Source organism: Neltuma alba, unplaced genomic scaffold (assembly GCF_004799145.2).
Source record: "Neltuma alba isolate B1F8T4 unplaced genomic scaffold, ASM479914v2 tig00003550_pilon, whole genome shotgun sequence".
Classification (NCBI taxonomy): domain Eukaryota; kingdom Viridiplantae; phylum Streptophyta; class Magnoliopsida; order Fabales; family Fabaceae; genus Neltuma; species Neltuma alba.
In genome coordinates this window covers 11,468-34,989 of record NW_021633327.1, presented here as the reverse complement: position 1 = coordinate 34,989, position 23,522 = coordinate 11,468, and the positions used below count along the sequence as shown (strand labels likewise).

At 36.4% G+C, this 23,522-nt stretch overlaps 3 protein-coding genes across 3 annotated transcripts; 1 reads left to right on the top strand and 2 right to left on the bottom strand.

Annotated features, from left to right (window-relative positions):
• Positions 1–1,447: 1,447 nt before the first annotated feature.
• Positions 1,448–7,961, top strand: LOC114741855 (auxilin-related protein 2). The gene is made up of 8 exons (XM_028930115.1): positions 1,448–2,151; positions 3,828–5,481; positions 5,562–5,682; positions 5,794–5,891; positions 6,016–6,081; positions 6,410–6,499; positions 7,092–7,268; positions 7,520–7,961. Exons 1-8 carry the CDS (start codon positions 1,514–1,516, stop codon positions 7,556–7,558), a joined length of 2,883 nt encoding a protein of 960 aa, XP_028785948.1. The 5' UTR covers positions 1,448–1,513; the 3' UTR covers positions 7,559–7,961.
• A 1,247-nt stretch (positions 7,962–9,208) lies between these two features.
• LOC114741857 (amino acid permease 4-like) lies at positions 9,209–11,427 on the bottom strand. The gene is made up of 6 exons (XM_028930117.1): positions 11,307–11,427; positions 10,928–11,161; positions 10,737–10,830; positions 10,395–10,609; positions 10,147–10,286; positions 9,209–9,979 (listed from the first exon to the last, which is right to left on the bottom strand). Exons 1-6 carry the CDS (start codon positions 11,398–11,400, stop codon positions 9,323–9,325), a joined length of 1,434 nt encoding a protein of 477 aa, XP_028785950.1. The 5' UTR covers positions 11,401–11,427; the 3' UTR covers positions 9,209–9,322.
• A 9,407-nt stretch (positions 11,428–20,834) lies between these two features.
• On the bottom strand, positions 20,835–23,230 carry LOC114741854 (amino acid permease 2-like). Its single transcript, XM_028930114.1, has 6 exons — positions 23,176–23,230; positions 22,791–23,024; positions 22,370–22,463; positions 22,054–22,268; positions 21,592–21,734; positions 20,835–21,485 (listed from the first exon to the last, which is right to left on the bottom strand). The coding sequence occupies exons 2-6, from the start codon at positions 22,912–22,914 to the stop codon at positions 20,835–20,837; spliced, it is 1,227 nt and encodes a 408-aa protein (XP_028785947.1). The 5' UTR covers positions 22,915–23,024; positions 23,176–23,230.
• Positions 23,231–23,522: the final 292 nt, after the last annotated feature.

Here is a 23,522-nt window from a genome sequence, read left to right as displayed (position 1 = left end):
ACAAGATTAAAGGCATAGTGGAAAGGTAATGGAGTAGTGGAAGATTAATGCCTAGTGAAAGTAGTGGGAGTTGATGATAAAGTTGAGAGAAAGAGGAAGAAGAAGAAGAGGATATGGACATCCACATGTTATAATATTCATAACTAAAACAATAAATACATAAGACATTTTTTTTAATATATGCCCTTATTAATAAAAAAAAGAGAGTAAAAAACGCAATATATAAATTAATTAAAGAGAAAAGAGAATATATCTTAAGGTTAAAATTTAAAAAAACTCATTTTTTTTTGACCAGCAATTTAAAAAAACTCATTAAATGATTAGATAAAATTTACTTTTATCTTATAAAAAAAAAACTAAGCAGTTCTAACAAAATTTAACTTATATTTTGATTGTGAGGGAGCAATAGCTAAAGAATTTTTTGGGAAAGATGAGTATGCGTTGGTAAGAGCTACGTAAGACTTGAGGAGTCCTTTTTTTCCTTCATACTTTTTGTTATGTTTGTAAAGCTAATTAGTTCATTTAGAACCATGCTTTGCGTTGTCCAAGAAAACAATTTAGAATCATGCTTGAATAGTTAGTTTTAAAGTGACACCCTTGTGCACTAAAAAATTTAAAAATCTAAAGGAAAAATTGATCAAAAGCATTTGGCTAGAAAATTAATTGGACACTAGCATCTGAATTTTTTTTTAAGAACAATAGTACAACTTATTTTCAACTATGTGTAAGACAAAATATTTACACATAAATAAAATTATATTGTACTGAGTTATAAAAGAGCTGTACGCTGAAAATGAATTATATCATTGAAAACCCTAGATCCTTAGATGTTTTTACACAGTTAATTTTCTTAACAGGAAGTTTTGACTAATTTTTTATAATGCAAATGTTGCAGATTTAAAAATTAATGGACTTTTTTTGAGCTGAAACCATAGTTTAGATTTAAAGATACTTACCGTGCATGTGGTAAGACTCAGATCCCAAAAAAAAAAAGATTGAGACAAAATAAAGGAGAAAGAAGCTTAAAGTGTCGTGCATGTTCTGGCCTCTGCATGTCATTTAAAAATAATCTTACATTTCCTTTTGTCTGAAATATAAAAATTCAAATTTCATTTCAATAGGCTGAGGAATTTAAATAAGCTTTTTTTTTTTTTAAGAACGAAAATTCTCTAATAACAGCCAGCCAAGACAAAAGCCAAGGACAATGAGAGAGGCACGAAGCAAGGCCTTGGGGAAAATAGTTTTATTTTATTTTATTTTAAAATTTCTGACTGGTTCAGGCTTCTCAATTTTCTCGTGTCATCTCAGTCCATCGCAAGGCTTGAACCCCAGGCTCTTCCTCCTACGCTGCCACCGAGATCTCTGCTTCTTCTCTTCCCAGTGATTGATCTCTCTCCTATTGCTGAATTTATTTAGCGCTATACTCCCTGTTAGATCCTCTCTCGATATCTTATTTTCCCAAAATTTTGCGTTTACGAAACCCCAAATTCGCCGGAATTATTAAGTAATCATAATGAACGATCTCGACGGTCTCTTAGCTGCCGATTTCGGGTTCAAACCGCAGGGCAAAGCGGCCCCAATGGCTGCATCCAAAGGATCTTCGAATGCCCCCAATAGTAGAAGCCTCAACTTCGATTTGGGATCCCGCGGTGCATCCCGATCCACTGGTAGCTTTGATTCTTTCGGTGGTAATTTTATGGATGATGGTGATTCGCCGTTTAGATCGTCGGGTAATCAGAAGAATCAAGATACTGGTGGTTTCGATGATCTGTTGGGGGGCTCTGCGAGATACTCGAGCAAATCGGAGAGTCGCGGAGCTGATGCGTCGTTCAATTTAGATTCCATGTATCCTGGGTCCAGCGATTTTGGTTCCAAGTCTATGAACCCCCCTGTGTATGACAAACCTGTCTATGACGATGACATTTTCGTCGGCGTCCCGGGGTTAAAAAGCTCGTCTACAGCTAATTATGATGATGTTTTTGCATCGGTATCTTCGGCCCCAGAAAGAAGTAGTAGCGCATTGGATGATCTTCTGGGTGGGTTCGGTCAGTCTAGGCATGATGAGAAGAGATCGGAGAAGGATGACAAAAATAATCAAGATTTTGACGGTTTGATTCCTGGATTTGATGGAAGTGGAATCCATAGTGAAAGGTACGGTAACAACTTTATTCTTCAGTTACTGAGATGAGATTCTATGTTCATTAGCATGTTGATATATCGGCCTGAAAATGTAAAATATTCGTGTTACCATGTGCTCGTCTGTCTGTCTATTGCCGTTAAAAGCGTACATTAAGCTGTATTTTAGATACATAATTCTACTTAGTGATCAAGTATGCCGTGATTTTGTTGCTTTTTAGCGTGTACCCATTCAGTCCAGTGTCTCAGAGAACCAAATGCCAAAAGATCGTCATTCTAATTTTCAGAGGCATACACAGAAAAAAAGAATAAAAAAAACCAATTAATCCACTGGAATTGTTAAATTCTTCTGATGGAAGCTTTTACATGTGACAATTTCTTTCTATCCGATGATATGTTAATATTGTCAATTGTGCATAATAATAACAGATTTTCTTAATGCTTTTGATGAGATATTAATCCTTAAACACAGTTGGGGAAGGAAGTTTTTCTGTAGTAAACGTCTGTATCATGATTCAGTTTCAATTCATGTTTCCAACTGGATGGTTTGCAGTCCTTCCTGAAATGTTTGACGATCATGTATTACATTGAGATTACTTAATAGCAGCTTCTCCTCATGAAGGCTCTTAGAGCATTCTTCTATATTTATCCCCTTGAATATGAAAATCCACCGCTATGCATGCTGAACATGTTGAAAATTCTTTGTCTGCTAGTTATTACTGCAATTCGATGAGGAATTAGGATCCCTAAATTTGATTTATCAATGTCTCAAGGGATTTACAATTTTTTACTGATTATGTGTTTATTATGCCTGTCTGAAGTTTTAGTTGTTTGGATTTTGTTACTTGAAGGTCGTTAAACTGGAATAGGCCCATGGGGCTGCTCTATGGGACCTTGTTTTGCTGACTATATGACCCTTTTCTGTGAAGTGTGAACATTCTGTTTGGGAGTGAGATATTTACTTGGGTGATTCTAGGAGCTCACTGTTTTAATCACGCAATTAATGTTGATATATTTTGAAGTTATATGTGTACATGCATATGGATTTTTACATTATATGTGGTCGAAATATAATGTCTGCACAACTTTGATCTTTGCCATGATCTATCCGGCAGATATTTGAATCAAAGAGCCCTAAATAACTTGGAATAAAGACATCACGATTCACCCTTGTATTTATGATTATGTGATTAACTGAAAGTAGTGCTGTAAGTGCAAGTTATTTGGATGCTTATGATGTTATTGCTTTGACGTTGCCAAGAGTGGACAGGATGATAGTAAAATACCATTAAAAGGAATGGCTTTGTTGGTGGCTTCTGAAATGAGAATATCATAATCTCTTTTCTTTCTTCAACATAATAAGGAACTCCTCATCTAGGAAAACTGGTTACATTTTTATTTGATATAAGTAATGTGATATAACTTATATCAAACACTCGAGAATATCTTTCTTCAATTTTGTTTACCATTAATAAGTGCAATGCCATGTATCAATTCGGACTGAAAAGGCTGAATTTATGCAGAAGTAAAACCTGCAGTGCCATGTTTAAGTTGAATAAATTGTTAAATACAGGTAACATTTATCGCTACCCCGTTTTGATGACTGGTTTGTTGTGGTTGTTATGGAATTTTGTATTTTAACATATTGATTGACATATCACCATAACTTTTATGCGTTGCCCTATTCACAGGCCTGCTCCTGATATTGGTTTCTCCTCAGAGCAAACTACCACGGAATCTAAAACAACCTCCAGTGTGACAGATGATCCTTTCAAAGTATTTGAATCAGCTTCAACCCCAATGGAGTCTGCAGGCCACTTTACTGATCCTTTGGAAGAAATTGGTAAATTTAGTAGTTCCAGAAGCACACAAAATGATAGTTCTTCAAATTCTAATGGCAGAGTATATGATGATATTGATCCCTTCGATGGGCTTGGAAAATCAGTACCTGCATTCTCATCAGAGAGAAATAACAGAAAGGATACCAGTCCTCCAAAGACTAATGCAAGCTCAGGTTGGGCTGGAGACAAAGAACCAGATGAGAAATCTTCTGTGAAGAGTCCTGAGAGACACTCACAAAACAAGTTTCCTGTTGGCCATGATTGGGGATTTCCACAGACACCCTTTGATGGGCCTACATATTCATCATCTGATTCTAGTAAACCAGTTGGCCAACGGGCTTCTTCCCCTTCATATGATAATGATGGTTTTAAAGAGGCCAATATTCAGACGGACACTTCTCCAGAATTTGAAGAAAATTTGGAATCATTTAATGATGTGTGGCTGACAGTATCTGAGATTCCTCTTTTTACACAACCAACGGCTGCTCCCCCACCTTCAAGACCTCCTCCTCCAAGACCTGTACAAGTTTCTAAATCAGGATCTGCCAATGCTAGAAGGAAAGCTAGTGAATTTTCATCTTTTCCTAGTTCCACTGGATTCTCCCAGGGTCCCAAGTCTTCTGCTGCAGCAAGAGTTTCCTCTACATCTCCGTTTGATGAACATGAGGATTTTGCTGCAGACGGGACTTATAATTATGATGATGAGCATGAAGGTGGTGTTCCTGATGAAGAATTAGAGATGAATTCAGCTGCTGCTGCTATGAAGGAGGCTATGGATAGGGCTGAAGCCAAATTCAGGCATGCAAAGGAAGTTAGGGAGAGAGAGAGTACCAAGGCTGCCAGAAGCAGAGAAGCTGGGCCATTTGAGAGAGATGAGAGAGCTGTGCAGGAAGAGAGAGAGAAACAGGAAAAGCTAGATCGTGAACGACAGCAAAGAGAGAGGGAGGAAAGAGAGAAAAGAAGACTTGAAAGGGAAAAGGAGGAGAAAGAAAAAGAGAAACAGCGACGTGAGAGGGAAAGAGAAATGGCAAGACAGGCTGTAGAAAGAGCTACAAGAGAAGCACGTGAAAGAGCAGCTGCCGAAGCTCGTCAAAGAGCTGAGAGGGCAGCTGTTGGAAAAGCTAATGCTGAAGCTCGAGAGCGAGCTGAAAGGGCTGCCGTTCAGAGAGCGCAAGCTGAGGCCCGTGAAAGAGCTGCTGCTGAGGCAAGGGAAAGGGCTGAAAGAGCTGCTGCAGAAGCAAGGGAAAGAGCTGAAGCAAAGGAGAGGGAAGCACGGGATAGAGCAGCTGCGAGGGCTGAAGCTGAATCACGAGCTAGAGCAGAACGTGCTGCTGTGGAAAGGGCTGCTGCTGAGGCAAGAGAAAGGGCTGCTGCTGAGGCACGAGAAAGGGCTGCAGCTGCTGCAAGGATGAATCAACAAAAGAATGAAAATGATCTTGAATCTTTCTTTGGCATGGGTACAAGAGCTAGCAGTGCTCCAAGGCCTCCTAGGGCTAGCTCTTCAGTGAGAACCTGTTTCTGTGAAACTTTATCTGATACTACTGCAAGTTTAGATATTAATATTTTGAACATGGACTTTTTCAGGATTCTTTATTTGATACCCAATTTCAGGCAGATACAAGGAAATCAACTGGGGCATCTACGAGCATGAAGAAAGTATCATCGTCAGTTAATATTGTTGATGACCTTTCCTCAATTTTTGGAGGTAGTTTTAACATTTTTATTGTGATGTTTATTGATGTGGCAGTGTTTTGAATTCTTGTGTCATGTCTTGATTACTTGGTTCTTATCGAACCCTCTCTTTCATGGGATACAGCTGCTCCATCATCAGGAGAGTTTCAAGATATTGAAGGGGAAAGCGAAGAAAGAAGAAGAGCCAGGTTGGAGCGCCACCAGAGGACTCAGGAGCGAGCAGTATGTGTTCCTTTAGTTTTTCTGTTAGATATCTTCATTTTTGTTTGAAAGAAAGGAGAGGTAAGGTAGACAGGGTCTTTTTTACATGTTTGTTGATGTAATGCCTGCTGTCCTTTTATGCTAGGCAAAAGCATTGGCTGAGAAGAATCAGCGAGACTTGCAAACACAAAGAGAGCAAGCTGAGAGACATGTAAGTAGTCCCTGGCAGGCCTTAGGATCTATTATATGAATGTGTACCTGTGTTATTTTCAAATTAGAAAATTATTTTCCGATACACTGCGTTTCTTTGCCCAATCAATCTACTATTTTTTTGGTTGAAAATCCACCATGTGTTTACCTGTATGTACTTAATGATAGTGCATATTCTATTTTAATGTTTATTATTCCGAGTCGTGTCAATGCTTCTTTCATCAAGTTTTGCAAGCTGGTGATAATATCAAGATTTTAGTTTTTTTTTTTTTTTTTTTGGTTGGTGAAAATTTTAGTTGTCCTTAATTTTATCCATGAATTGATTGCAGAGGCTTGCTGAAACGTTGGATTTTGAAATTAAGCGGTGGGCTGCAGGAAAAGAGGGGAACTTGCGTGCTTTGCTCTCCACTTTACAATATGTATGTACTTAACATATGGATTTTTGATAGTTCAGTTCCCTCCGGTAGCAATTTCCAATCATATTGGTTGCTAAGAAACTATAGCAATTCTTGTTATTTCTCATTGATTATACCCTGCACATCTTAAGTAAGCTCGCATAAAGAGATCATTGTATTAATTGATTGGAGAAATAATAGAGAATGATTATTCTCCTTGATAGAAACGCCAATTCCTTTATAAGAGTTGAGGACCTGTATCTACACGTCAAAGGCTAAGGGAATTTACAATTGTGCCCCTAGAGCTAAGAGCAAAGTACAACTGTATTCTTAGAACTTATTCTATTTACAACAGAGTCTATAAATAAAATTCGACAAGGAACTTTTAACACCTTGTGATCATGTACTTGTTATTGACTGTAAATCCAGTGGAAACAAGACAACATTCTTGTTTTGAAAAGTTTTTTATTGCATCTGGAAAAGTTTCCTTGATTTTTGAAAGAAAAAAATGGTATCAGGTAATTGTGTTTTTAAAGTGGTATTGGAATTTTCAATTGGTTTTTATTTTACAAGTTGTGCGAACTTGCATTGACTTGTTTTCTACGTGAATGGTTAGGTGCTTTGGCCTGAATGTGGTTGGCAGCCAGTTTCTTTGACTGATTTGATCACAGCCGCGTCAGTTAAAAAGGCTTATAGGAAAGCCACATTATGCATCCATCCTGATAAGGTGCAGCAGAAGGGTGCCAATTTACAACAGAAATATGTTGCAGAGAAGGTGTTTGATCTACTCAAGGTACTGCGGTCCATTGCATAGTTTACCACTTTTTGATGTTTTAATCTTTGATTTCTTATTAAACAAGGAATTTAGTAACCAGCGGCATGAATATGTGGCAGAGTAAGCCATTTTATATCCCTTAGTGGCTTTGCTTGCTCGTCAGACAGGGAAAACAAAAGGGGGGGGGGGTGGACGCTAATTTGTATGTTTTTGTTTTTTTTAATGTGATGATGTCATCCTTGCCTTAAAAGTTTGATAATTTGGAACAGGAAGCATGGAATAAGTTCAATTCAGAGGAGCTTTTCTAATTTCTGATGAGCTTAGCGAGTTGAAAGAAATTTGTTCACGGGGACATCCGTTTTATCAGCCGCCTCCCTCATTGCATGGGTGTGGATTGAGGTTCAAGTGGGCAAGTTTTCAAAATATTGCTTCCGTCCGTGAGGGTTGGCTGAGGGAGAGTTGACGTTGTTCCAGGGGGTTGTTACTTTGGGGTTTCCACACCTGTTTATGAATGTGGCATGTCCTGTTAAGATGTAAAATATCGTTGTGGGGATCCCTCTTCATGTCAATTTTATTCATTTATCTAAGTGAGGGCTCATGAGTGGTCTGTTTTTTTTTTTTTTTTGGTCTGTCCATTTGATTACTTGTGATATATAATACGATTTATTCAATATATATACATACACCCCATCCAGTGGATTGAGATCAAAATGTGGGAGCACGCACTTCACGTTCTTCACACAAGCCTTCCAGCATATGCATCCAAACTTGATATTATCGGTGGTGTTCATTAAATAATGTTCCCTAGTCTCTGGCTCAATGAAACCCACATGCTAGTTTGTATCCTCTACCACATTACTGAAACCAGTCACTGTCAACTTTGTAACAAAAGTGCTTATACAAGTGAATGATAGCCCACATTTGGTATAGTCATCATATGTTAGAACCTTGAACTTCCATCTTGCATGTGAACAAAGATACTATGAAGCCGGCATGTGGTATCGATATTGAATACCTTGCATATAATGAGAGTCTCGTTGGCTTCATGTAACTAAGCATGCTTGATAATTTCTGGTAGTGACGTGTAAGTACTGCATGTTCATTACTTCTAAGTTAGGAATCAGAAATGTTAAATATCAAAATTTCCAGGCATGTCTCACAATTAAGAGATGAAGAATCTTCATGTTTTTCTCTTTCTTCTTCTCATATTCTGTTGGTCATACTCGTGGCAAGCACGTGATAGCCTTTAATTATACAAGTCTTCAAGAAGGATGTGGTGGAGTCGTTGATGGCTTCGGCGCTTTGCCCTTTTTCCCAGTCTCAAACTGAAAATAAGTTGAAATATTCAGAAAAATTAAATACAGAACTTAGACAGGTGGGCTAAGATATTTCGAGTTTTCAAGGCCCTAGCGGAAGTAGAACGCGCTTTTTTTTTTCTTTCCTTTTTTTTTTTAATACAAAGAGGTAAAACAAACTCTAATAACCAGGAAATTTCACAGTAGAAGAACCTCAAAACGAGTTCAGCATTTCTTTTTATAGTAGAAATTTCAAGGTAATTATCAACAAACTATTAGTTGAGGTGGTAAGTGATCTTGTCCTCATCAGGAAGAGAACACAAATTTAAAGCTTGAGAAGTGCCCTTATGGAGGGGTACTTAATCTTAACACTCTCGTCTTAACAGAGATTAATCTTAAACCCAAAGTGAGTTGAGGTTACTCTGGATTATTAAAAAAGAAAAAAGAAAAAAGAAAGTTCAAGTAATTCCGTCAAACACCCTGATATCTTTTAAGATCTAAGGTAATAGTACTACCTTCAGACCTATAAGCTGCTAGCTAGTATAACATAACATATTCATACCTGGTTCTATAAGGATATCCTGGAGCTAATTATCAGATTCGAAATGCTTACATATACGACATATTGTAATCACAATTAATTAAATATATGGGAGCCAGTAATTATAATATATAACTCAAATACACTTCTGATGATGATCAAAGGTAAAGCTTTCATATTGCTTGGATATTACGCAACACAGTACATGACACAAACAAAAAGGGATATATAATCACTCAATAGTTAGATTGGAATGGCTTGTATTTCTTGAGGTCAAGCAAAACACCAGCCAGTGATCCAACAACAGCCACAATGGACACAACCAGACACGCCATGCTCAGGATCTGCATACAAACCCACCTCCCACTCCATTTTCTTATCTTCTTCTGTCGAATATACATTTCCACCGGAAAATACACAGTCAGAGGCCAAAACCCTAACGCCCCCATGATCCCCACAACGTCGTTAAAGAACGGAAGCAACATGGAGACCAACGTGGTGAGCACCACAAAACACGTCCTCGAAACCAACCTGAACAGATTCAGATTGTAAGGAGCAAAACCAGGAAGTAATGGGATTTTGAATTCTTTGTTCAAGACTTGGTTTCCGGGAAATCTCTGTGAGGCTTGTTTCTCGATGAAGGCGAAGATGGGTTGAGAGAAAACTTGGTAAGCTCCAACGAGGTGGACGGCTATGGCGACGTTGGCAACGTCGAGAAGCCAAAAGGGGTTGGAGAAAGCAAAGTCAGTGAGGAGATTGGGAGGCGATTTGTCTCCGAGAGCAGCATAGCCCATGCAGCCACATAACATGTAGAACGTTGTGGTCACTGCGATACTTATCTTTGTCGCTTTCTTCATTGATTTTGCTTCTGATGGTGGAGACCTTATGGTGTCCTACATATATAAGTTCAGAAGACTGTTATTATAATATATTTATTATTGTTCTTTATTAGGTAATTTTTTTTTTGGATGTAGGATTTTTTACATATAAATTTAGCCTTTTTTTTGGGGTAAATTTTGATAGTTATTATTTTAATTTTAAAGGAAAAGAGGATATATACCTGAATTTCAATGAGGACAACAGCATATGAGTAAGCAAAGGCTATATCACCAAGAGCTTGGGAACTCCTCCATATTTTCTGGGTTTGAGTCACAGTCCCTATGCTTATTCCTGTGAGGCTGCCCTTAATCTTACCACTTTCTGCTCAATAAAATCCCAAATAATAATAAACAATTGTTGTAATAATGAAGGAAGCATATATATATATATATATATAAATATATATAATTCAATATAATAATTAACTACCTGCCACTTTGGCAAGTCCAAGAGAGAGGCCAATGGTGGAATAGGTAAAAGACATGATTGCAGCAACTATAGAGAGCCACCAAATTTGATCAAAGTCTGGTATTTGAGACAGAAATATCTGAATTACCCCAAAACCTATCATGTAGGGATTGCTTGACATGTTGCATCCCTTTTCCATGCCATTCTCATGCAAACAATTTGACCTTTTGATTGCCCTGTCTCCCCAAAAAAAATCACCAATTAACGTTAATCAAACAATATTATCTTACCTAATAATAAGTTCACTACTGATATAAACACTGATATCTACGTTTGGTAACAACAATATAATATAGAACTCACTTCATGCTGATTGAAGCTGCGATTGTGTATCCTATTGCAACACCCACAAGATTCAGATACTGAAATATCCCACACAACCTCGTATTAACTCCACCTGCACGTATCAAACATAAACATTAATCATATCATCAAAGGACTTCTACGAAAATTAACTAAATATATTAAAGGAGAAGTATACAATAGGTAGGTACCTAGAATGGAAGCGACAGCGTCCATGTAGGTGTAGTTCCTCTTGCCAGAAACGGCGTCGTGGACACGATAACAATCAGAAAGCAAGGAAGAAGTATAGAGAGTAACGAAGGAGAATAAGAGCATTATAGAAGGACCGGCGATCCAGCCGAGCTGAGCTACGGCCCACGCTAAGGATAACACACCAGATCCTATCACCGCCGTTATTATGTGCGAACTCGCCGTCCATGCTGTTCCTGCAATCTCATCAACATCGTCAATTCAGTATCTTCAGCTTTGATCCATTGTTATAGGCACAATAACGTTCCTCTGTGTGTGTGTGTGTTTCTTTTTTTTTTTTTTGTGGGAAAGACCAAAACGTAGGAGATCAGATGTACGTACCAGTTCGTTTAGGACGGCCGTCGTCGTCAAAGGATTTAGAGGGGTCCTCGATGTCGTCGAAAGCTTGACGTTCGGTAAGGTTGTTTGGAGCCATATATGTATATGTATATAAATAAGTATGTATCTTTGATGAAACACTCAACAAAGAGTCTCTTGATGATCTTGACACAAAGGGGGCGAATGCATGTGTGGGTATTTATACACAGCTGGTGGTCTTTAACTTGTTGGGTTCAATATCCTTAATAAGCCATTCAATTGTAAAAGTGTTATCTTTTTTAGTAAAAGATATATATAAATAATTTAAAAAAGGACTGAAGTGGTTTGAAGGCTCCACATGAATACACACCCAGATATATATGGGTTTTGGTCAAGATGCCCATCAAAGGCACGAAAGAATAGAGTTTTTTTTTTTTTGGCAACCACGAAAGAATATAGTTATATATATATATATATATATATATATATTGCTAATTCACCTTCCTTATCACTGATTGGCCTCTTCAAAAACATTATTACGTGAACTAATGAATTAGTGCTATGGTACATATCTCTGTTCATGATGCAAGAGAAAAAGAAAGTGCGTGCTCTTGAAACTTACAAGCTTTGTTAATTGGCCAGCTTTACTGCTACTTGTATGCAGAGTTGCAGACAACTTGCCTTTTCTAACCAAAAAAAGATTGGCAAAAAAAAAAAGTGAAGAAACAACTTCGTTATTATATTATATTATACTCCTGGTCTTTAATATAATATCTATTTAACTAATTTGATTAGATTAAGAAAGTTAGGTAAGTTAGTTAATTATAAAAAATGTGATATATTTTTTCTAAAACACCATAATTATTTTTCTTAATATCTTCTCTCTCTCTTCTACTTGATTATAGTAAAGAAAATATCCATAAGGGAAATTATAAAAAATTAATAAATATGAGAAATAGGTATTATATGTAGGACTAAAATTAACTTACAATTAGGTCATATATTAGGAACTAGAGGAGTAGTTTGTTTAGCTGCATGCTTGACCCAGCAGTTCTCTTTCCTTTAAGTTCTTGTACATGTTGCCCGCAATGAAAGAAGAAAACTGTGTCAGGCTGTTATCATTATTAATGGCAAATGAAAATAAATTTAGGTTCAAGAAATTATTAGTCAAACACCAAGTCCCACATATTATGAGTAATAATTATGTACGTAAGCATGCCAATTTCATTTCACAATTGACAAGAATATTCAACGATCGAACAGAGACGAATACTATTGGCAATTCATGTTGTTGTTATATACTACTTCCGGTCATTAATATAAAATCCTGTTTAACTTTTATTTTGGTCCTAAATATAAAACCCCAATCCATTTTGTCTATCATATTTATACTTTTTTTTTTCAAAGTAGCCATTCTAACAATGATATTCTAGTTAATACACTTGATTAACAAAGATATTTTAGAAAGACAATACCTATTTAGGACAAATAACTAACTCAACTTACTTCCTTAATCCCTTCAAATTAGTCAACTGGCTTTTATAATTAGGACCGGAGGCAGTATAAACTACTTGGTAAGCTAATGGTGATTGAGTTATCTGAATTAGATCAAGTGAAGATTTCAAGTCATTCAAATCTCTAAGATGGAGGGTTTGATTTGGACACAGCTTAAAGAAAAGAAGTTCTAATTTAGGGGTAGAAGAGCTTGGGCGTTATTTTGTACAAATTCCAAATTATGCGAACCCAAATAACATACTCCTCCGGTCCTTAATATAAGATATATTTAACTAATTTGGTTAGTTTAATGAAGTTAGGTAAGTTAATTAATTTTAAAAAATATGATATGTTTTTCTTAAAACATCATAATCATTTTTCTTAATATCCTCTCTCCTTCTTCTACTTGATTATGGTTGAGGGAGTATCCATAGGGGTAATTTAGAAAAAAAATTAATAAATATGAGAAATAGATATTATATTTAAGATCAAAATTAACTCAACAATTAAGTCTTATATTAAGAACCAGAGAAGTATTAATTTTTTTTTGGTTTATTGTACTCCTCAATCTATATATCATCTCAATTGCATTAATGTGAAAATTAAGGGAGAAGAGGATGAAGCCACAGAAAGTGGGGGGCATTGAAGCTTTTGACCTGGCGATTTGAGTGGTGGGGTGCTCACACACACACACACACACATATCTATCTATATGTGCAAGAATCATGATAAAGAATTAATATGAATATATATGCTATAAACATCCAATCAGATTCACACATAAGATGATGATTCCCCTGTTTTAGAGTCTCCCTGGAATTCACACACGCAAACGGCTTTCGGAAAAGAAATCAAAATGCAAAGAGCCACATGAAATTGAGGCTAATAGCAAAATATAGAAAGGTATAAATAGGTTTATGTCAGAAATTAAAGCTCGCGCCTCGGACACATAGGAGCTCTCACTTCTTATTATTCTCTTATACCAACATCGATCGCTTGTTGATATTTTTATTTATTTAATTAATGTGCATGAAACTTGCCCATTATATACCAAACTAGTCTCAGCTTAATTTACCTTTTTAAGTAACAATTAGGTATCAAAGATTTTGTTATCAAAAGAGGGATATTCATTAACTGAGTGTGGGTGGATTCAGTGCTTGCCACTAGTAAGCTATCTGAAAAGAACAATTTCAATTTTAATAATAATGTGCGCGCGCGCACATATGTAAAAGCTCAAGTGGCATCTGTTACGTGTCTGTTTATATTTTATATACCACCTCTGGTCTTTAATACAAGATCCTGTTTGACTTTTATTTTGGTCCTAAATATAAGATCTCAATCCACTTTGTCTCTCATATTTATACTTTTTTTTTCTAAAGTAGCTCTTCTAATAATAAGAGTTCTAGTCAATACACTTGATTAGTAAGAATATTTTAAGAAAGATAACACATATTTATGACAAATAACTAACTCAACTTACTTCCTTAATCTCCTCAAATTAGTCAACCGGCTCTTATAATTAGGACCGGAGGTAGTGTGTGTGTGTGTAAACATGAGCCCTTTCTAACTATACAGGATTCGGGTTCATGGTTTATTAGCAGCAGTTAAAACAAATATCTCCTACTCACATAACTGATGTGAAATCATGTAGTTAAATTAGTGTTTTTGCATTAGTGAACGGAGCTAAATAATTAATTTATAGACATTAAAGAATTAGTTAAATTAGTTATTTGTAGTATATGTGTATTGGTGTCTTTGTACCTTCTTTAATTTAAACTTTATATGTAATCAATAAGGATGGTTTGGAAATAAAATTATAAATTTAAAAGATAAAATGAATTGAGATTTTGTATTTAATTAAAATCAAATCATCAAAATAAATATCCCAATCACCTCTTATATTAAGCTCGTTATAAAGTATATAAATATCTGTAGATTTTTAGCGGAAATGGAAATGTTAAGTCAGTGAGATTGGACCAATTGAAACCTTAATTAGGACTGCACTAAATCTGTTATTACCAGTCATATATACCCTTCAAATTAAACCTTCCTTCCATATATAGCTCTCTCGCTTTTATCCCATTAATATATTTATATTTGTGGAAGCCCAGCTAGCATTAAATTAAAGATCATGTACACAACAAATCGTTGCTTAAGAAAATGCCACTAAATAACTTATCTTTTAGCCAACTTAATCTCTTCTCACATATGCTAATATGATTGGTTAATCAGTTCAAGTGGCTTATCTCGAACCACACTTGACTGCCTGCTTTTCTCCCATTATATATATTATATTATACTTACACCTCTCTGGACATATATGTAATTTGCCTTTTCAAATGAAAAAGAATCTAGCCCATCCATGGCCAAGCTGTTCAAATATGTAATTATTGTTAGTTAACTATATATACACACTTATTACTACTTAATTATCTTGGCCTAGCTAATTAATCCAATCACGGATGCGGTTCTGCACTAAATTAAAGGAATAACATATATATACCCAACTTTCAACTTGAAGGAGTGTGAGTGGTTGGTTATATCCTTATATCCGTCCCCTCCCAAACGTACGTTTATTAAAATCTTCTTCATCACTAGCACATTAAACAACACATCGACGGATTTCTTTCCAAGCTGGGAAAAAATGACTCATCTCGATCGGAAGAGTAAGCTACATAAAGCAGATTTATCTAATTATAGTTGCTTTGGGCATCAAACGAGAGGCCTTTTTCTCTTGTGATGAATGCTGGCTAACTTACCTCCCGTCATAAATATAAGATATAATTTATAGTATAATTTGTATTATAAATTAGATCTTATATTTAGGATCATAATTTTAGGAAAACTCAAGGTTTTGTCCACATGGGTTGTCTTAATGGTTAGATGTGGTGAGCTTCATAAGGGTTTTAATTTAAAGAATCTCTCTCATCATTCAAACAAAAAGAGGACAAAATTTACAAAAAAATATTGATATTACTAAATCTTAATTTCTACAAAAATATCTTGTTATTTGTAAGCTTAATATTGTAAAAAACTTATTATTAAAGTGTTGTTACCAAAACTGATTTAAGATTTAATAATTAAAAAAAAAGAGCTTTTTATTCGAATCCTTAATTAATTGTACCAACTTATCTTTGTAGATTTTCACTAGTTTTGATTTAAAATATATAGCATTACATGCGGCTCTTAGTTATACTTTATAATTTTAATTCCTTTATCTTTCTACACGCTATAAACAATAAATTAATGCACTTGATGAACTTCATCAAAAGCCAGCTTAATTAAAAAGGCAATAAAGATTTCTGTATCCAACTAATTGGATCTTCTAGAGACCCAACTAAGATCTCCATGAGCATCAATGTGTCTTCGAAGATTGCAGATGATCAGAGAGCACTTCTCATATATGCTTCAATCTCTTCTAAATAATAATAATAATAATATTATTCCACCAAGCAATGCATGTGTTGGGGGGACAGCACACATGCATAATTTGGGAGATCCTTTAAAATCATAAAAATATATGTGTATAATACATTTCGCAAAGGAGTTTAAAAAAATATAATAAAAAAGATGATTCTATACATAACTATATTTTTTTAATTATGATATATTAATACGTTGCACAGAATATAAGAAAACTACTTGATTTATAAATCATGAACAAGATCTTTCGTTTTAAACTCTGTAAAGTACTACCTCCAATCCCTTTTTTTTTTTTAATGGAATCCTTAATATAAGAATTAGTTAGGTATTCAATTTTGTCATAAATATAAGACCACAATCTATTTTGTCTTCAATATTTATCCACTTTGCTCTCAAATAATCCCTAATTATAAGGAGTTTTTATTAAAAGAGTATTTCAATGCACATTATTGCTATGAATATTTTAAGAAAGATAATATCTATTTATTATATAAATAACTAAATTAACTAATTTTTTTATAATATCCATAAATTAGTTATCTAGTTCTTATTTATGAACCGAGATAGTATTAGAAGTTTAATTAAAACCATAGTATTTAATACACACTATTTCAACTTTCAAGATTCAATTTGACATCATTTGAAAGCAAGAAAGTGTGGTTTGCCAAAAGAGTGACAAGTTTCATGTATTCCTAGTCATTACTATTACTAAATAGAATTGTACATCGATGCCATATCATCTTCAATAAAAGTCTTGACCATAGTCGACTGAAAGTCTAAAGACTAATTCTTTAACGGAAAGAATTACAAAAACCTTGATGTATAATTTTAAAAACTAAAGATCATATGTTTCTCTTATTGTTCTAGGAGAATGAAAATGAGATCTCGAATAAAAAAATAATTACTAGTAAATTCTAATGACAAGTGAACAGTTATCATCTACTACCTTAAAATTTGTCATTACAGGCTATTCTATTATTATTTAGACTTTTTAGTTATTATGTTCCTTACTTATAACTTCATGAAAATTCTCCTTCTTCTTTTTTTTTCCCAAGTTTATAAGGCTTAAACTCAAAATTGTATTCAAAAGATATCAAATCCATCCCCACTTAGCCCAACTTTTATTTTTAGGCTTTTGTACTTTTGTTCTATTTGTCAATCACTTCCACCACCCACACCCCCCCAACACACACTCACTCACACATGTAAAATCTTTAACCTCAAAACATTATAAATTCGTCATAAAATCATTACTATGGTAGAAAAGGAAAGCTGTTACAACAAACTACCATAGTAGAAAGAAATTTGCATAATTTTTGAAATTAACATTTAAACTCGGTTCAAACTCAAACTCCGTTGCATGCAACTAAAATCGTTCATTTACATCCACTGGGCTTCCGAGCCTCTAGCCCGGGTAATAAAAGACATCACATCAGTCCATCCAAATGGTTTCCAACAAAATAAAGCAGACTTTCATAAGACACTAGAAATGGCCTCCGGGCAACCAAAATAAGGAGATGACATTCCCTCCAGTTTACAATAAGGCCGGGTAATCAAAATATTTCAAAAGGGATCCTAAATGTGACAATATATACTAGCCATACATATACAAGGGCTACAAGCCTAAAGCTAACCAAGCTCAAGCCTCTGCGTCTCTTCCCGATGGCACACGCCTAGAATCTTCACCTGAAAACATTGTAAACCACGGGGTAAGACAAACGTCCCAGTAACCAACCTTTCCAATTCAAGGTACTACTAAATAGGTGCTCGTGAGGTGTCAAGTGGGGCAGTTTACAAGTAATATTATAAATAATAGCCACAACAAGTCATGCACGTGTAATGATGCGATCCCATCAATCATATCCCTCACTTTGGGGGGATTTTCAAGAGCCGACCCGGCCTATCCCTCACTATGGGGGACGTAAAGAGCCAAAAGGCCTATCCCTCACTATGGGGGACGTAAAGAGCCAACCATCATGCATTAATGGAGGTCTTACCACGTGGTAGTAACAATCAAAACTCTCACCAATTCCCAATTCATGCATCATGCTCAAACCGTAATCAAGAGTAAATAATCATTTCACAATTAACTTCTTTCAGTGGCCTATCTTTCACAAGTAATAAATTCATTCAATATCAATTGAAACCCCACAAGACGGTTTTTCTTTTTAATATACAACATACACTTTGAACACAGTTGTTACTCGGAGCACAAAACATAACTCCACTCACAATACCACAAAAGCATGTACAAAGGATTAGAAAGTGGTTACCTCTTGCCTGAGCAAGGAATAACAAACCAACAACATAGCCGCGTGCACCCACAAGGCTCACAACCAGTCTACACAAACACACAACCATCATGTATTAGCTTTGAACTAATAATGTGGTCAAAACAACACTTGGGGACACAAAATTCCTAGCTCCAATCACAACTCTACCCAACTAAAAAGGGTATAACAATCAAGGCAACACTCCAAGGTCATAAAAATCCATTAAAACCTTAATTCCTTTCCAAACATCAATTAAAATTCATAACCTTAAGGACCTACTATAGGAATTCAACACCCAAACATCTCATTTGAACAATTGAAGTCTTAACAACATTCTAAACCGATTAAACATCCAATTTAACCCTCCTTAACATAACCCAAATCACAAAACTCAAAATTAACCTCCACATTATCATCTTCAAACACAAGCCTCCCATTTCCATAAACCCTAATTTCAAAAACTCAAAGTTATTCAAATCCAAGAAAACTATACCGATTAAATACTCAAACTAATCCGAAACAATCGGTCAAAAACCTCAATTCCATAACAACATAGAAAACTCTAGGGTTTCACCATAAATCCTCAGAAATTCCAAGTAAGAAAGTAGATTAGAGGTGAAAATCACTTACTTGAGGTAATGGATCCTTAGAAATGCCCCCTCCAAGCCAAAAATTTGAAACCCTAGCAGAGCCTCTCTCTCTTCCTTCAGATTTTCTAATTTTCGCACATCTAACCCCTCCAGCGACTATATAGGTTCGACCCCTTTCGCCGCAGCGAACTAATCCCGAGAGGGATTACTCGCCTGAAAACCTGACTTCGCCGCGGCGAAAGCTTCCCGAGAGGAAACTCTTGCTCACCCAGAAAACCTTGGCCGTGACATGCCCTAACTTCACCGCAACGAGACCTTCCCGAGAGGGACATCTCGCTCACCTGAACAACTTCGCCACGGCGTCACTTTGATTTCGCCGCGGCCAAACCTTCCCGAAAAGACACTCCTCCCTGGAACTCTCGGTTCGCAATAGCGAACATACCCTGAGAGGGGTCTGTTCACCTATTCCTCCAACATACCTCAATTCCAACCTGAACACCAAGATCAACATTAAATCACTAATCTACCTTCAAAAAGAAGCTATTAAAACCTGATAAAACTTAGGATGTTACAACACACACTCACACACACACATTCTATATTGGATATAAAGTTGTTGTTTAATTTGAATGGGTTCTGGAAGAAACCCTCATCTCTATGCCCATGCCATGAAAATGAATCTGGAGAATGAAAAGGCCAAAGAAAGTGAAAGCATCCATCCCTTATTTAATGATTGTTACATATGAACCCCACACATACATGCTTTGATCAACTACCAACCCACATGCTTCTCATCAATAATATTTTGTTTGTCCCCACGATTCATTTGTTTAACTCATTTCTGTTTTTTTTGTTCAAATTTAATTGGCTGTTGATCTTTTTTTCTTGGAAAAAAAAATAGGGTTGCATAATTTTGTGGACACTTTGATTACCTTAGCTCAATATGTTTCTTCCCTCTAACCATAGGTATCCTTCACTAATCGTATTTGAGGTACTATCAGCTCTACATGTGGCCCCTATATTCATAGAGGTATTTGCATATCTCCTACCAACAAGATTCTCATATTGGTAATGAGATTCAAAGATTATGAGCCGATTCTTTACTATTAGACCACCTCTTCTTTTTTTTTTTTTTGGTGCATTTTTTTACAGTGTATCCACCGGGGCGGTCCCCCAATAACTAATCACCTGGGTACTACAGAGGCCCAAGAAGGGGGCGACCCTCCCAGACATACTTGCTCCATTCCCATCCTTCAGCGGGACCCAGGAACGATGGTTAAGGGACACCTCTTCTTGATGGTAATAAATTTCATATGTAAGGCATGGTATATCATGTTATTGGCCTGCAAAACCAAAAGTTACTCACTGGATAGACAGCTAAGTTGGGTTGGATTGGGTTGGCCCAAGTTAAAAGGCCTCTCGAAGTCCACAACGACCAACACGGACCACTCGAATAGTGATCTCTTTCCCACCTCATGTTCTATTTATCAGCTTCTAAAAAATTATATACTTCGTAGCAATTCAAATACACCTCTAATCGAAGCTATAAAACTTTCACAATCAATGATCGAAGTAAACTCATTGCAGCTATTATCATTAAAAAAAAAAATACTACTAATACATAACTAAGCCGATTGTATACTACCCGTCTTGTTGGTGGGATCAGATTGCAATTTTCTTACATGCTATCTCTTCTAATCCAAAAGCAAAACAAAAAACAAAATCCTCGTAACACAGACAAACGAGATTAATATAATATATCAATAGTTTGATTAATAATGGAATGGCTTGGACTTTTTGAGGTCAAGAAAAGCACCCGCGAATGATCCTACACCAGCCACAATGGACACAACCAGACACGCCATGCTCAGAATCTGCATGAAAACCCACCGGCCACTCCATTTTGTTATCTTCTTCTGTTTTATATACATTTCCACCGGAAAATACACATTCAATGGCCAAAACCCTAGTGCCCCGATGATCCCCACTACGTCATTGAAGAAAGGAAGCAGCATGGAGACCAGTGTGGTGACTACAACATAACTCGTCCTGGAAACCAACCTTAACAGACTCAGATTGTAAGGAGCGAAACCAGGTAGTAATGGGACTTTGAATTCTTTCTTCAAGATTTGGCTTCTGGGAAATCTCTGCAAGGCTTGTTTCTCCATGAAGGCGAAGATGGGCTGAGAGAACACTTGGTAAGCTCCGACGAGGTGGACGGCTATGGCGGCGTTGGCGGCGTCGAGAAGCCAAAAGGGGTCGGAGAAGGCCAAGTCGGTAAGCAGATTTCCAGGTGACTTGTCTCCGAGAGCCGCGTTGCCCGTGCAGCCACACAAAATGCAGAACGTTGTGGTCACTGCGATACTTATCGTTGTTGCTTTCTTCATTGTCTTTGCTTCTGATGGTGGAGACTTTATTGTGTCCTATATTGTTATATGTTCATCAAATATTCATTAATTAGTATATTAGATCTTTAATTTTATGATTATTATTAATTAAAAGTTATTTTAAAGGGAAAGAGCAGGGTACCTGAATTTCAATGAGGACAATAGAGAATGAGTTAGCAAAGGCTATATCACCAAGAGCTTGGGAATTCCTCCATACTTTATCGGTTTGAGTTAGAGTAGTTCCAGTGCTTATTCCTCTGAGACTGCCCTTAATTTTACCAGTTTCTGCTCAATATGATTGCAACCCACGAAAATCTCAACCAAGTTAGGACAAATCAAATCTCTCACGACGGGTTATTTAATTTTTTGCATAAACAACATGATTAAAATTAAAATTAAAAAAAAAAACCAAAAAGCGTTAATTCTAATGAAAAGGGTTTTGGTGGCTAAAGTTGAGTTTGAGTCCATGTGAATGCAGCATGCCTTTGAAAGAGTTTTCACTTATTAGGCTCAACAATACTTAAATCCGACCTGATTATCATCAGATAGTGATATCAAAAAAATTAAATTAAAAAAATCATTATTCAAGTGATTAATAATTAACCTGCAACATTAGCGATTCCAAGAGAGAGGCCAATGGTGGAGTAGGTAAAAGACATGATTGCAGCAACTATAGAGAGCCACCAAATCTGGTCAAAGTCTGGTATTTGAGACAGAAATACCTGAATTACCCCAAAACCTACCATATATGGATTGCTTGACATGTTGCATTCTTTTCCTCCCCCTTTTTCGTGCAAACAATTGGACCTTTTGATTGCCCTGTCATTTAAAAAAAAAAAAAACCAACATCATTAATCTGTTGTATTTTGGTGAAGTTAACGTAGTACATATAGAAAATATCAAAATAAAGCAAAACTCACATTACGCTGATTGAAGCCGCGATTGTGTATCCTACTGCGACTCCCACAAGACTCACATGCTGGAATATCCCACACAATTTCACATTAACTCCGCCTGCACTTATCAAATGCTGGTGATATATATATATATTGAGATACAAGGGAGCAGGCTCGAACCCGCACGCACATTAATTGCACTTTGCTTAGATTAGATCACAAATTAGTTTAGGGTCTACAAAAGGGTCATATTGAAACATGTTTAGATGTGAACAACAATTGAATATAATTCTCACCAAAGAGAAACAAGAGTTATGTTTCTCATTTGTATCAGAGCTAGTTTCGGATCCTGGTGGGAACGGTGCGTTATGGGCCTACCATGCATATATTCATTATTGAAAATTGTAATGATTGAACTAAAGAGGAGGGATTAAGATTTAAGTACCTAGAATGGAAGCAACAGCGTCCATGTAGGTGTAGTTCCTCTTGCCAGAGACGGCGTCGTCGAGACGGTAACAATCACACAGCAAGGAAGAAGTATAGAGAATGACGACGGCGAACAGTAACATGACGGAAGGACCGGCGATCCAACCAAGCTGAGCTACGGCCCACGCTAAGGATAACACACCAGATCCTATCACCGCCGTTATTATGTGCGAACTCGCCGTCCATACTGTTCCTGCGCTCTCATCATCATCGTTTCACCAATTTCAATATTCCATTAATATTTCATCATGATCTTCTTCAAAAACCTAGCTACGATCGACAAATTACAAAACTATATACACAATGTTCATGTGTGTGGTCGCGCGTGTGAAAGACCAACGTACCAGTTCGTTTAAGACGGCCGTCGTCGTCGCAGAATTTAGAGGGAGGTTCCACATCTATGGACTTCTCGACATCGTCCAAAGCCTGATGATGGCTAAGGTTGTTCGAAGCCATGTCGTGTCTTATATGAAACACTCCCTCACCAAAGAGTTATTTTGTGTGTGTGTGTGAGCAAGAAATTAAACCTCGAGTCGATCTCTTAAATGATCTTCATGAGTGGAGGGGAAACGTCTGTGTGGGTATTTATAGGGGTGGTGGCCTTTAAGAATCCGGGACTAGGTAAGAAACAGACATAATAAAGGAAAATGAATTTGAAACTCGTGTTCCTCAATACCTTTAATAGCTAGTG